Genomic DNA, 14,844 nt, shown 5'->3' on the forward strand with positions numbered 1-14,844 from the left:
GACCATACTGTGGAGCAATGGATAGTGCATCGGCCTGGAACACTGAAAGACCCAGGTACAAAACCCCAAAGTCACCAGCTTGAGTACAAAGTTGCTGACTTGAGCTAGAGGTCACTGGCTCGGCTGGAGCCTCCTCCCCCACCTTGTCAAGGAACATATGAGAAAGCAATCACTGAACTAAGGTGCCGCAACTGTGTATTAGCGCTTCTCCTCTCTCCCCCTTCCTGTATGTCCCTCCCTCCTTCACTTAAAAAAAAATTAAGAGCAAAATAATAGAAAGAAATTAGGTGCTTATTTTAAAAAATACTAAACTACCACACAGTGAAAAAGACGACAAGAAAGAACCAGAAAAGATTATTTGGAGAATTCAAGAACAAAAGGGGGAAAAGAGAAAGAATAGGACAGGCATAAAAAGAAACTTAGAAAGAGGAAAAGGGAACAAGAAGTTTGCTCCTGATACATATTTAATCAGACTGTCTTGTTGTTAGGTATCTGATCAGGAAAAATGAGAGTAAACTATCAATTTTAGAAATCTGCTCTTAGAAATTCAGTTAGCTTAGTGTTAAATTTTTAAAGTGTTCTTGCTAATTTCTAAAAATTTAGTCTTCTCGAAACACCAGCATATAAGTATTCTTTATCTCTGTCAAAAAAATATTCATTGCCCTGGCCGGTTGGCTCAGTGGTAGAGCATTGGCCTGGTGTGCAAAAGTCCCGGGTTCGATTCCCAGCCAGGGCACACAGCAGAAGCGCCCATCTGCTTCTCCACCCCTCCCCCTCTCCTTCCTCTCTGTCTCACTCTTCCCCTCCCGCAGCCGAGGCTCCACTGGAGCAAAGATGGCCCAGGCACTGGGGATAGCTCCTCGGCCTCTGCCCCAGGCACTAGAGTGGCTCTGGTAGCAACAGAGCGATGCCCTGGAGGAGCAGAGCATCGTCCCCTGGTGGGCGTGCCGGGTGGATCCCGGTCGGGCGCATGCGGGAGTCTGTCTGACTGTCTCTTCCCGTTTCCGGCTTCAGAAAAATACAGAAGAAGAAAAAAATATTCATTGGTAATTGTTTTAATTTTTTATAATTTTAATAATTTATTTTAGAGAAGGAGAGAGAAACAACTTGCGGTTACACCTATCCATGTATTCATTGGTTGATTCTTGTTATGTGTCCTCACCTAGAGATCAAACCCACAACCTTGGCATATCAGGAAAACACTTGAACCAAATGAACTACACTGCCAGAGTATATACATTTGTAATCAATTAACATGAGGTAATAATTGGAAATAGTCAGCATTTGCCCTAATTCTTACCACCAAAAAAATCTTGATGTATGACTTTTATACCATACTACATACCAAGCGTTACCTACTGTGCTTCTTTTTTAGCCAGCAGAATCATGAATTTGCTACTAGCAAAATTTAACAACTTTAGGCCCTGGCCGGTTGGCTCAGTGGTAGAGCGTCGGCCTGGCGTGCAGGAGTCCCGGGTTCTATTCCCAGCCAGAGCACACAGGAGAAGCGCCCATCTGCTTCTCAACCCCTCCCTCTCTCTTTTCTCTCTCTCTCTCTTCCTCTCCCGCAGCCAAGGCTCCATTGGAGCAAAAGTTGGCCCAGGCACTGAGGATGCTCTATGGCCTCTTCCTCAGGTGCTAGAATGGCTCTGGTTGCAACAGAGCAGTGCCCCCTGGTGGGCGTGCCGAGTGAATCCTGGTCGGGCGCGTGCGGGAGTCTGTCTGACTGCCGCCCCGTTTCCAGCTTCAGAAAAATACAAAAAAAAAAAAAAAATTAACAATTTTACCTACAACATGACTTATGTAGGAAAAATTATCTTTTTTTAAAATGACGTTCTTTCAGAAAAGGGAGATTTTTGTTTCCAGTATGTTGAGTCCCAACTGCCTCTCTACTTCTAAGTGGTAACCTGAATAATAATAGATGTCGTCAATGGGAACTATAAATAAACCTCAAGAAAAAAAAATCATAACCCATGTACATGAACCCACCTTACCTTGCCTCATCAGCATTAACTGGTGCTCATGCCTGGCTGCTTCCATTTCTGCCTCCAGCTTCTCTTTGGCTTCTCTGATGTTTCTGTCAACCTGCTCACGCTGTTGCTTCTCCATTTCGTCCAGAGCCTTCCATCGTGATGCATATTCAAATTCAAATGTCCCAGGCTGAGCAAAACGTGGTGGCTGTTCTCTTTCCCTACATTTACATTTAAAAACATAGAGAAATGTATGTTTAAAAGGATAAAACAACAACTAAAAGTAGTAAGACTACCATTTACAGAGCACTTACAGCATGTTCATGGAACTGTGATAAGTACTTACTCCACATTAGGTGCCACATGGCATTACTGTGATGTGGATTTTAACAAGTCTCAGTTTGAGAAACTACCCAAGCATAAATGAATAAGTAATGTGACCAGGATGCAAGCCTAGACAATCAGAAGCTATTATAATCTTTACTCCTGTAAGTATCACCTCCAATAAGGCCTTTCTAGTGTTCATTCAATAAACAATTTTACGTAAGGCAATCTGCAAAATATAAATCAAATACCGGCTAAGTTAATTGTCTGAAACCAACTTTTTTTTTCTCTTAAGTAGTAACTTTTACAGAGAATAGTAAAACCAGATAGAGTTTATTAAATTTTATGTGCCAGGTTAATTGGCAAGGCCAAAATATAAAGACCTAACTTTATACCACCGTAGTTATTTGTACAAAACTTGTTTCCCGGCCTGACCTGTGGTGGCGCAGTGGATAAAGCGTAGACCTGGAAATGCTGAGGTCGCCGGTTTGAAACCCTGGGCTTGCCTGGTCAAGGCAGATAAGGGAGTTGATGCTTCCAGCTCCTCCCCCCTTCTCTCTCTCTGTCTCTCTCTCCTCTCTCTCCCTCTCCTCTCTAAAAATGAATAAATAAAATTAAAAAAAAAAAAAACTTGTTTCCCTTGCTATACTGTAAGCTCAGTAAGGACATGAAATGCCTGTTAACACCTGTACCTCAAGGACCCACCACAGAATCTGGCACATTGTATTCATTTAATATTTCTTGAATAAATGATCAGCAAACAAATGGCATAAATTTCATAAATAAAATCTTATGAATATACCAGAAATTCTTCAATTATATTTGCCTATCTTAGCTTTTATAAAAAAAGCACTTAAAAAATGTACTGTATTTAAAAATGTACAAGAACACAATCCACAACCCAATAAAAGTACAGGTACCTTGAATTTATAAATGATAACTTCTACTTGGGAATGGAGACGGGAAGATGGTGAGTGAGACAAATTTGGGAGGTAAATAGGGAGGCTGTCACAGAGGAAAAGATGCAGTAACAGGAAACAGCTTCGGATGTAAGGGCAATCTGGCTGTGACATGTCACCACCCCACTGATTACCAGAGTTGATTTGGCTGATCTGACTGTCTAGGCAGATGTCCCCTTCCTCCTTTACCAGTCCATGTGCACCCCTCCCAAAGCTGCACACTAGGTCAAAGAGGACAACCTTCCCCAATACAGGAGAGGACTGTTCTTCAGTCAAGAGTATACGATTAGCTATACTCCCCTGCTAGAACCTCCAAACAAGCTCTCAAGTAAACAGCTTCAAGGATCTTCACAGGTATATTAGAAAAATCAAAATTAACCGTATCTAGGTAGTCTAATCCTAAAAATTGATTTGGATTTTGTTCTTTTTAAAACACTGTCTGGGAAAAGTGGAAGGATGTGGGAGGGCTACCACCTACTAATTTTTCTAAAGAATTATTAGTATTTCCTAAGTCAGACAGACACTGACTAGAATAATATTAAAAACTCATTTTTCTCCCAAGGAAACCACTTTTGAAAGAATAAAAATTTGGGGAGTTAGAAATTATTTGAATGGTGGCTCTTATGCTTTGTAAACATTTCCTTCTGAGGATAAACTCTTTAGTAATAAAGTTGGGAATATAACGAGATCTTATAGGTTTACTGGAATAACTAAATCGCTACATTGACAAGTATTGTCTATAATTCCCATTTCTCATAATACCCTTATAATTCCAGTTCTGTGATTCCTGAATCCATAAGCATAGTCTATTTCAAATTTATAATGCTAAGCTATAACCAGAAAAAAAAGGTCAAGAGAATACGATATCACAGTAAGTCTTTGAAAAATAGAAGTGTAGCCTGACTGAGCAGTAGCCCAGTGAATAGAGCCTCGGCCTGAGATGCTGAGGACTCAGGTTCAAAACCCCAAGGTAGCTGGCCTGAGCACAGGCTCATCAGCTTGAACTAGGGTCAATGGCTTCCCCATTGTCTCTATCTTCAGCAAGGAAGGGGTCACTGGCTTGGCTGGAGCCCTCAGGTCAAGGCACATTTGAGAAAGCAGTCAATGAACAACTAACTAAGCTACCTTGATATGAGTTGATGAGTCCCTTCCTGTCTCATTTTCTATCTCTCTCTCAAAAAACAAACAAAAAACAGCATTGTAAGAGAGATTTAAATTTTAATGGTTATAAATTACAACTAATTACTATTGATCCTTCTTCCTGGGAATAACTGTTTTCCCTTGCTTCCAGGACACACTCTGCTGGTTAACCTCCCAACTCCAATGACAGCTCTCACTTAAGTCTATGCTGATTTTGTCTGATCTACCCAACCTCTATATACTGGAGTATTTCAGGGTTCACTCCTTTGACATATGTAGTTCTCTATTACATGAGATAGCTCTGGCACAGAGAGTTAATCTAAAATCCAGACAAAAATCCAACCCAGTAATAGTCAACCTGGTCTCTACTGCCCACTAGTGGGCGTTCTAGCTTTCATGGTGGGCGGTAGCAGAGCAACCAAAGTATAAATAAAAAGATAGATTTAACTATAGTAAGTTGTTTTACAAAAATTTATTCGGCCGGCCCTGGCCGGTTGGCTCAGCAGTAGAGCGTCAGCCTGGCGTGCGGGGGACCCGGGTTCGATTCCCAGCCAGGGCACATAGGAGAAGCGCCCATTTGCTTCTCCATCCCCCCCCTTCCTCTCTGTCTCTCTCTTCCCCTTCCGCAGCCAAGGCTCCATTGGAGCAAAGATGGCCTGGGCGCTGGGGATGGCTCCTTGGCCTCTGTCCCAGGCGCTAGAGTGGCTCTGGTCGCGACAGAGCAACGCCCAGAGGGGCAGAGCATCGCCCCCTGGTGGGCGTGCCAGGTGGATCGCGGTCGGGCGCATGCGGGAGTCTGTCTGACTGTCTCTCCCCGTTTCCAGCTTCAGAAAAAAGAGGGAAAAAAAAAATTTATTCTGCCAAACTTAGCAAAAATCCAACATAAAGTACTTGGTAAGTAATTATTTTATGCTTTAACTTGCTATAACTCTGCTTTTTAAATTTTATATAGCCTGACCAGGCAGTGGCGCAGTGGGATAGAGCATTGACCTGGGATGCGGAGGACCCAGGTTCGAGACCCAGAAGTCACCAGCTTGAGCGCAGGTTCACCTGGTATGAGCAAAGCGCACCAGCTTGGACCCAAGGTCGCTGTCTCCAGCAAAGGGTTACTCAGTCTGCTGAAGGCCCACAGTCAAGGCACATATCAGAAAGCAATCAATGAACAAATAAAGTGTTGCAACGAAAAACTGATGATTGATGCTTCTCATCTCTCTCTGTTCCTGTCTGTCCCTATTTATCCCTCTCTCTGACTCTCTCTCTCTCTGTAATAAAAAAATAAATAAAAATTTTTATAAAGTACAGTTACTTCCCTATTTTATAAATCACCATTACTGTGGAACAGTGGGCGTTTAGAAAATTTTACTACTAACAGAGATACAAATGTGGGTGGTAGGTATAAAAAGGTTGACTACCCCTGATGCAAACACTGATTTGAAATTCCACATTAATGTTCAAAAGCCATCTCGCACTTAACATGACCAAAACAGAGCTACTGATCTTCCTCCCCCAATCTGATCCTCTACAGCAGGGGTCCCCAAACTTTTTACACAGGGGGCCAGTTCACTGTCCCTCAGACCACTGGAGGGCCGGACTATAAAAAAAACTATGAGCCTGACCAGGCGGTGGCACAGTGGATAGAGCATCGGACTGGGATGCAGAGGACCCGGGTTCGCGACCCTGAGGTCACCAGCTTGAGTGTGGGCTCATCTGGTTTGAGGAAAAGCCCACCAGCTTGAACCCAAGGTCGCTGGCTCCAGCAAGGGGTTACTCGGTCTGCTGAAGGCCTGCGGTCAAGGCACATATGAGAAAGCAATCAATGAACAACTAAGGTGTTGCAACGAAAAACTGATGATTGATGCTTCTCATCTCTCTCCGTTCCTGTCTGTCTGTCCCTGTCTATCCCTCTCTCTGACTCACTCTCTGTCTCTGTAAAAAATAAATAAATAAATAAATAAATAAATAAATAAAACTATGAACAAATCCCTATGCACACTGCACATATCTTATTTTAAAGTAAAAAAACAAAACAGGAACAAATATAACATTTAAAATAAAGAACAAGTAAATTTAAATCAACAAACTGACCAGTATATCAATGGGAACTATGCTCCTCTCACTGACCACCAATGAAAGAGGTGCCCCTTCCGGAAGTGCGGTGGGGGCCGGATAAATGGCATCAGGGGGCCGCATGTGGCCGCGAACCGTAGTTTGGGGAACCCTGCTCTACAGGATTCTCCAAATAAGTCATTAGCAATTTCCATACTTCTAATCACTTAAGCCACATATCTTGTAATCATTCTTTGATCTGTTTCTCCCATATGCCCATATCTATCAGCAGAATCTAAAGTCTATTTTCAAACTACAATATATCCAGAATCTGACCACTTCTCACCATCACCGTTGAAAACTACTCCATGTCTACAGGTTTCTAAACTTCTCTCTCCAATTCCGCCCTTATCTCTTTATAATCTACCCTTAAAACAGCCAGAAAGCCCCTATTAAACTGAAGATTAAGTCACAACTCTGCTCCTTCCTTTCTAATAAAATACAAAAGTCAAAAATCAGCTCGACAGCATACATGGCCAAACAATCTACATTCTATCCACTACATGTGCTCTAACTCATCCCTACTATTTTCCCCATATTCACTATCCTCTGAACCAGTCCCTTTACTGTTCCTGGAACATGCGAGAGCCCTCCCTCAGGGCTGTTACTGTTTCTTCTGCTAAAACCATTATCCTTTACTCCAGTGGTCCCAACCCCCAGGCAGCTGACCGCTACCGGTTTGTGGGCCATTTGGTACTGGTCCGCAAAGAATAAATAACTTACATTATTTCCGCTTTATTTATATTTAAGTCTGAACGATGTTTTATTTTTTTTAAATGACCAGATTCCCTGTTACATCTGTCTAGACTTACTCTTGACGCTTGTCTCGGTCATGTGATACGTTGCCACTAAAATTAAACCCATAAACTAGCAAAATGAGTAAAAAACAAAATTGCATTGAAAGTTTTTTTTGCGAAGTGGAAAAGGGCCAGTGAGGAGTCAGAAGAAGAACCTACGACCTCAAAGAAAAAGAAGGCTTCATTTAACAGACAATACCAGGAGTCCTACTTGAAGTATGGATTTATTGCAACTGGTGCTTCTCGCGCACCAAGGCCGCTCTGCATAATATGTGGCGACTGGCTAAGTAATGAGGCAATGAAGCCTTTAAAAATGCTTCGCCACTTGGAGACCAAGCACCCTACTTTAAAAGACAAGCCTTCTGAGTATTTCAAAAGAATAAAGCATGAACAAGAAGGGCAGAAACAATTACTGGTGGCCACTATATCAATAAATGTGAGTGCACTGAGAGCACCATACTTGGTGGCTAAGCCTATTGCTAAGGCTAAAAAGCCATTCACCATTGGTGAAGAATTGATCCTTCCAGCCACTAAAGACATTTGTCGTGAACTTCTACAGATGCCTCTTTTGGCTACCACCGTCACACGGCGCACTGAGGAAATAGCAGAGGACATTGAATCACAATTGTTGGAAAGGATTAATAAATCACTGTGGTACGCTCTCCAGGTTCACGAATCTACAGATATTGACAAGGCAATGCTACTTGTTTACGTGCGTTATCTTTATCAAGAGGATGTGCATGAGAATATGTTATGTGCACTATCATTGCAACCAAAACCACAGCTGCAGAACTATTTAAATCGCTGGATGACTATATATCAGGAAAACTGAAATGGTCTTTTTGTGTCAGCATATGCAGATAGAGCTGCTGCCATGACCGGAAGGATGTCTGGTTTAACTACTCGGATTAAGGAGGTTGCACCTGAATGCGAGTCTACGCATGGTGTCATTCACAGGGAAATGCTGGCTAGCCGAAATATACCACCAGAACTAAACAGCATATTGAATGATGTTGTTAAAGTTATTAACCACATCAAAGCACACACCCTTCACTCACGCCTGCTGGAGTAGCTTTGTGAGGAAATGAACGCGGAGCACAGACATCTTCTCTTGTACACAGAAATAAGATAGTTATCCCGAGGGAGGTACCTGGCCAGAGTGTTTGAATTACGAGAGCCAATACAGAGATTTCTCTCAGGAAAAAAGTCACTGCTAGCTGCACATTTCAGTGATGAGGAATGGGTCGCAAAACTCGCTTACTTGTGCGATATATTTAACCTCCTCAATGAACTCAATCGGTCACTTCAGGGAAAAATGACAACTGTCTTCAAGTTGGCAGATAAAGTAGCTGCATTTTTTTTTCTTTTTTTTTCTTTTCATTTTTCCGAAGCTGGAAACGGGGAGGCAGTCAGGCAGACTCCTGCATGCGCCCGACCGGGATCCACCCGGCATGCCCACCAGGGGGCGATGTTCTGCCCCTCTGGGGCGTCGCTCTGCTGCAACCAAAGCCATTGTAGCGCCTGAAGCAGAGGCCATAGAGCCATCCCCAGCGCCCGGGCCATCTTTGCTCCAATGGAACCTTGGCTGCGGGAGGGGAAGAGAGAGACAGAAAAGAGGAAGGAGAGGGGGAGTGGTGGAGAAGCAGATGGGCGCCTCTCCTGTGTGCCCTGGCCGGGAATCGAACCCGGGACTCCTGCACGCCAGGCCGACGCTCTACCACTGAGCCAACCGGCCAGGGCCAGTAGCTGCATTTAAAGCCAAACTGGATTTGTGGTAACGACGCGTGAACAGGGGTATATTTGACATGTTTAAAACATTCGCGGGAATTTTGGAAGAGACTGAACCCAAGCCTTCATTGTCCCAGCTGGTGCACAATCACCTGTATTTGCTTTTAAAAGAGTTTGAATGCTACTTCCCAAACACAAAAGACCCACGAATTACCAAGAAATGGATCTGCTATCCATTTGTCAACAAACCAGGTGACTCCAGCCTGTCTATGCAAGAAGAGGATCAACTACTGGAGATCGCAAATGACAGCGGCCTTAAAAATATCTTTGAGGCCTGACCTGTGGTGGCGCAGTGGGATAAAGCGTCGACCTGGAACACTGAGGTAGCCGGTTCGAAACCTTGGGCTTGCCTGGTCAAGGTACATATGGGAGTTGATGCTTCCTGCTCCTCCCCCTTTTCTCTCTCTCTCTCTGTCTCTCTCTCTCACTCCTCTCTCTCTAAAAAAAAATAAAAAATAAATAAAAAATAAAAAATCTTTGAGACTACAACTCTGCCGGTGTTCTGGATTAAAGTCATGGCAGAATACCCCGAGATCGCCACAAAAGCACTAAAAACCATGTTGCCATTTCCGACATCCTGTTTATGTGAAGTGGGATTTTCTGCAGTGACAGGTGGGATTTTCTGCAGTGACAGCAACCAAAACAAAATTACGGAATAGACTGGACATAAGCAACACACATCAGTTGTCATTGTCTATTACCCCTGGATGGGACCGTCTCGTTGCAGAGAAACAAGCTCAGGGCTCCCACTGATTTAAGCGTTATGGTTGTTGAGAGATGGGCTAATATCTCTCATTCTGTATAAACATTATAATAAATAACCCTTAACTTACAATATTCATAACAATGGTGTGTTGTATTTTTCATGCACTTTATATTTGTTTTTGTGTTGTATCTTATTTTTAAGGCATGTTTAAATGTTACCATAGCGACTAGAAAGTGTTTGGAGGCAGAGAGGATGTTACTCATGTTATGTTGTTGGTGCGATGTTAAGAGGACGCTTCTAATAAAGTTGCATACGAGTACACAGTAGATTCATGTTTATTTTTATTGTCATAGGTTCATGATTGGTAGCGAGCTTGAACCTATCATATTACATATTGATGTCACACATGAAACATTGTCAGAATAACAAATTTAAATACAGCCTGAATAATGAGGACATGTTCATTCCTCCTTTAACTTAGCCCAATAAATATCGTAAGTTCGACAATTATATTTAAAAATACCACAGTTTTTACGCTAGTCGCATAATTTTATTTTGTGCATTTATCCGTCCCACCCTAAAGGCCGGTCCGAGAATGTATTTTCTGACATTAAACTGGTCCGTGGCCCAAAAAAGGTTGTGGATCACTGCTTTACTACACCCCAATTCTGCAAGCTGCATGGCCAGCTCTCCCCTCGACCCCTCAAGCTGTTACTCAAATGTCACCATCTCAGGTAAACTATCCTAACACTGTGTAAAAGAGCCATCTCCTATCTCCCCATTACCTAACTTTTCCCTGCCTTTTCACTGTATTTGTTTTACTTATATTATTGTTTACCCACCTTACCACCCCACACAACATGAATTCTGTTCACTGATACATCTTCAGCAAGGCATACATAGCAAACACTATTTGTCACTTGAATCTACTGAAAGGAAAAAACATCAAAGAATGGTAATTAAAATATGCATAAAATAGACTATTAAATCTTAATTAAAATCATAACATCCATTTGTCAGGATGAAAAGCTACTATTATATATAAACCAATGAGTATAAATTCATGTATTTCTGGAGAACCATCTGCCAGTGTCAATCAACTTTAAATATGCATCATGCCCTTTGATCTAAGCCTTTATGCCTCACTTTAGTGTTTCTTTAAATAGCACTTCTCACTACTTAATCACTGTTTTATAATCTTTGATTCATTATTAGCTGCTATATTTTTTTGTTGTTGTTGCTATTTTCTATTGTTTGATTCATTGTTTACTATATATCTTCCCCACCAGAAATGTATGCATCATGAGAGCAGAAACAGTACAAAATGGCACTGGGAGCACCTACAACAGTACATGGCACAAAAGCATTACATTTGTTCAATTCATGTTACAGTTTTATTTATTAAATAAACAAGTGAATGATTAAAATGTATCCATAGAGACAACTTACATAAAAAGTTCTATCATAAGGAGTGAAAAGCAACTGGTAAAATAATAATAATATACAGCATTTTGAAAATAGGAGATTTTTCTTTTCTATTTCTAAGAAGAGATAAAACTTTGTCAAATTATTTATCTAGAGCCTCCCTCACTCTACCTCCCAAAAAAGTCATTTTAATTTATACATGAAGCCTACTAATTAAAGAAATATTATCATGATACCTAGATTTTACTGTTTTTCTAGCATAAATACTGCCAGTCTCCTTCTACCAACCCACCTCTACCCGTTATAAAAGTAAAAACGTTTCTAAGTATTATGTTAACGTTTTACCCATATACAAAAAAAACTAGCATTCCATGTAGACCAGGCCACTCTAAAAAAAATTATATGACTAAACAGAAAATCTAATAATCCAACAATACTTGAAAACAAATGTGATGTAAGATATACCCTTGATGACACATATCTAAAATACCTTTATTAATAAAATCTTACTTGTGATATTGTTGAGTTTTCTGCATTAGCTTCTCTGGCAAGCCATCTTCATCATCAAACTGCTCCATTGGCTCCACAATGACTGGACGTGGGGTCCTAGACAGGTAAAAAGTATTAATAAGAATTAATGCAGGTCTCCTGTTGGCCCAGTATATAAAACGTCAACCTGGAATGCTGAGGTTGCTGGTTCAAAGCCCTGGGCTTACCCAGTCAAGGAAGGCACATACAGGAAACAAACACTACAAGTTGATGCTTCCCACATCTTCCAATCTCTCTCCCTCTCCCTCTCTTTCTTTCTCTCTCCCCTTTCTCTAAAAAAAAGGTCAATCAATCCATTAAAAAAAATTAATGCATCTAAAATTAACATCTTCCTAATAATTTTTTTTTCCTGAAGTGAGAAGCGGGGAGGCAGAGACAGACTCCCACATGCGCCAGACCAGGATCCACCCGGCATGCCCACTAGGAGGTGATGCTCTGTCCATCTGGGGTGTTGCTCTGTTGCAACCAGAGCCATTCTAGCGCCTGAGGCAGAGGCTGTGGAGCTATCCTCAGCCCCCGGCCAACTTTTCTCCGATGAAGCCTTGGCTATGGGAGGAGAAGAGAGAGATAAGAGAAGGAGGAGAAGAGGAGAAAAGCAGACGGGCACTTCTCCTGTATGCCCTAGCCAGGAATCGAGCTCAGGACTTCCACATACCAGGCTGACACTCTACCGCTGAGACAACTGGCTAGGGCTCCTAACATTTTGTGTGTGTGTGTGTGTGTGTGTGTCACAGAGACAGAGAGAGGGACAAATAGGGACAAACAGGAAGGGAGATGAGAAGTATTAATTCTTTGTTGCGGCACCTTAGTTGTTCACTGACTGCTTTCTCATATGTGCCTTTACTTGGGGCGCTACAGCAGACTAAGTGACCCCTTGCTCAAGCTGGTGAGCCCTGGTCCAATCAGATGAGCCCACGCTCAAGCAGACGACCTCAGGGTTTCAAACCTGGGTCCTCCGCATCCCACGAAGTTCTGTCCACTGCACCACTGCCTGGTCAGGCCCTAACAATTTTTTAATTCCAAGATATATACTTGGAAAATGTCTTTCAAGAAACTTCTCTGCCTAACCGGGCAGTGGTGCAGTGGATAGAGCGTCGAACTGGGATTCAGAGGACCCAGGTTCAAGACCTGGAGGTGGCCAGTTTGAGTGTGGGCTCATCTGGTTTGAGAAAAGCTCACCAGCTTGGACCCAAGGTCACTGGCTTGAGCAAGGGGTTACTCGGTCTGCTGAAGGCCCACGGTCAAGGCACATATGAGAAAGCAATCAATGAACAACTAAGGTATTGCAACAAAAAACTGATGATTGCTGCTTCTCATCTCTCTTTGTTCCTGCTTGTCTGTCCCTATCTGTCTTTTTCTCTGACTCTGTCTCTTTAAAAAAAAAAAAAAAAAAAAAAAAAACTTCTCAGAAGTTATATTATACTCATAAAATTAATTACCATTTGCTGTGCCAGTCACAAATGAACAGTAAAGTCAGACAAAGATGAATGCTTGTTTTTAGAGCAGTCTATTCAAGATGACAGAAAAGCAAACCAAGAACTATGAACCTTTATAACCACTGCAGTTAACCTTTATAAAGTACAAAGGATAAGAATGAGTACTAAGTCATGTTCTATGTATGTGGTGTCAAGTTCTCATGTCCCACAACCTCAAAATCCCATCTCTGCCCACCTCCCAGCCTCTTTGTGTCTAACCAGTCTTGCTCTGAAAAATCTTTCAAAACCTAGAGACCTAAAAGATCAGCCAGGTAAAAGGGAAGGAGGTGGAGTCAGAAACACAACATTTTCAAGGAGCATGTAGAGGGAAGGAGAGAGTCAAGAAGAATAGAAAACAATGTAAACTGTAATTTTTAAAAAAATTTAATTAAAAAAATGAACAATGAAAGTTATGACTTGGAACCCTCCTCCTTTACCATTTACCTAAGTAAAACAGGAGAAAGGGGAAACTCATTGAGGAAAAACAAAAAAAGAATAAGTGGAATAAGTGATATACTTACTGATATTAAATTTTTCCTTCCTATCAGCTTCTCAGCATACAAGCAAAAAGTTTTTCAATTGGTATTAAAAAAAAAGTGGTGGAGTGGGGGAGAAAGAAGTAAAATGAGAAAGTGGGGAGTGAAGGGAGACAGTGGAAGAGAGGGGAGATTAGAGGGGGGAGAGGCAGAGACATTGATTTGTTGTTCAACTTATTCATGCATTCATTGGTTAATTTTCCTATATGCTCTGAAAGGGAACTAAACTCGTAAAGTTGGCATATCAGGACAACATTCTAACCAACTGAGCTACCCAGCCAGGGCCATAAAACCTATTTATATTACTTCTGAAGAGAGATGATTCAGAAAAATAACCACTGTTATTTAGAGGTGTTAACAGAAGAGCTACAGAAATGAAGGGACTTTCTGGATTCCAAAAACATCCCTTTACAATAAAGATGCAGAGATTAACCGAGACTTTAAAACCTAAGCTGTAAGAAGAAGAAAAAAAGACGTAATTCCTGGGCTAGGGGAGACATTTTAGACAGAAAAAGAATTAAAAGCGGGTGTCAAATATATTTCGGTGATGAAGACAATGAGAGTATAGAAACCTCGAATAAGGCCCTGGCCAGTTGGCTCAGTGGTAGAGCGTCGGCCTGATGTGCAAGGGGTCCCAGGTTCGATTCCCGGCCAGGGCACACAGGAGAAGCGCCCATCTGCTTCTCCACCCCTCCCCCCCTCCTTCCTCTCTGTCTCTCTCTTCCCCTCCCACAGCGAGGCTCCATTGGAGCAAAGATGGCCCAGGCGCTGAGGATGGCTCCTTGGCCTCTGCCCCAGGTGCTGGAGTGGCTATGGTCGCAACAGAGCAACGCCCTGGAGGGGCAGAGCATCGCCCCCTGGTGGGCAGAGCGTCGCCCCCTGGTGGGCGTGCCGGGTGGATCCCGGTCGGGCGCATGCGGGAGTCTGTCTGACTGTCTCTCCCCATTTCCAGCTTCGGAAAAAATACAAAATAAATAAATAAATAAATAAATAAATAAATAAATAAAAAGAAACCTCGAATAAACTGAGTGGACACCCAAAAGAAAAGGGATTTATAGGCCTCAATTTC

General features: G+C 42.2%; 1 protein-coding gene across 1 annotated transcript in view; it reads right to left on the reverse strand.

The window, feature by feature from the left end:
• Positions 1-14,844, reverse strand: part of PSPC1 (paraspeckle component 1) — an 89,620-nt gene that overhangs the window by 48,100 nt on the left and 26,676 nt on the right. Inside the window, exons 3-4 of the mRNA XM_066369137.1 lie at positions 11,726-11,821; positions 1,995-2,191 (exon numbers count right to left, since the gene is read on the reverse strand). Of these exons, the coding sequence (XP_066225234.1) occupies positions 1,995-2,191; positions 11,726-11,821 (293 nt within the window). The remainder of the gene's footprint in view (positions 1-1,994; positions 2,192-11,725; positions 11,822-14,844) is intronic.

This window comes from Saccopteryx leptura, chromosome 2 (assembly GCF_036850995.1).
Source record: "Saccopteryx leptura isolate mSacLep1 chromosome 2, mSacLep1_pri_phased_curated, whole genome shotgun sequence".
NCBI classification, from domain to species: Eukaryota; Metazoa; Chordata; class Mammalia; order Chiroptera; family Emballonuridae; genus Saccopteryx; species Saccopteryx leptura.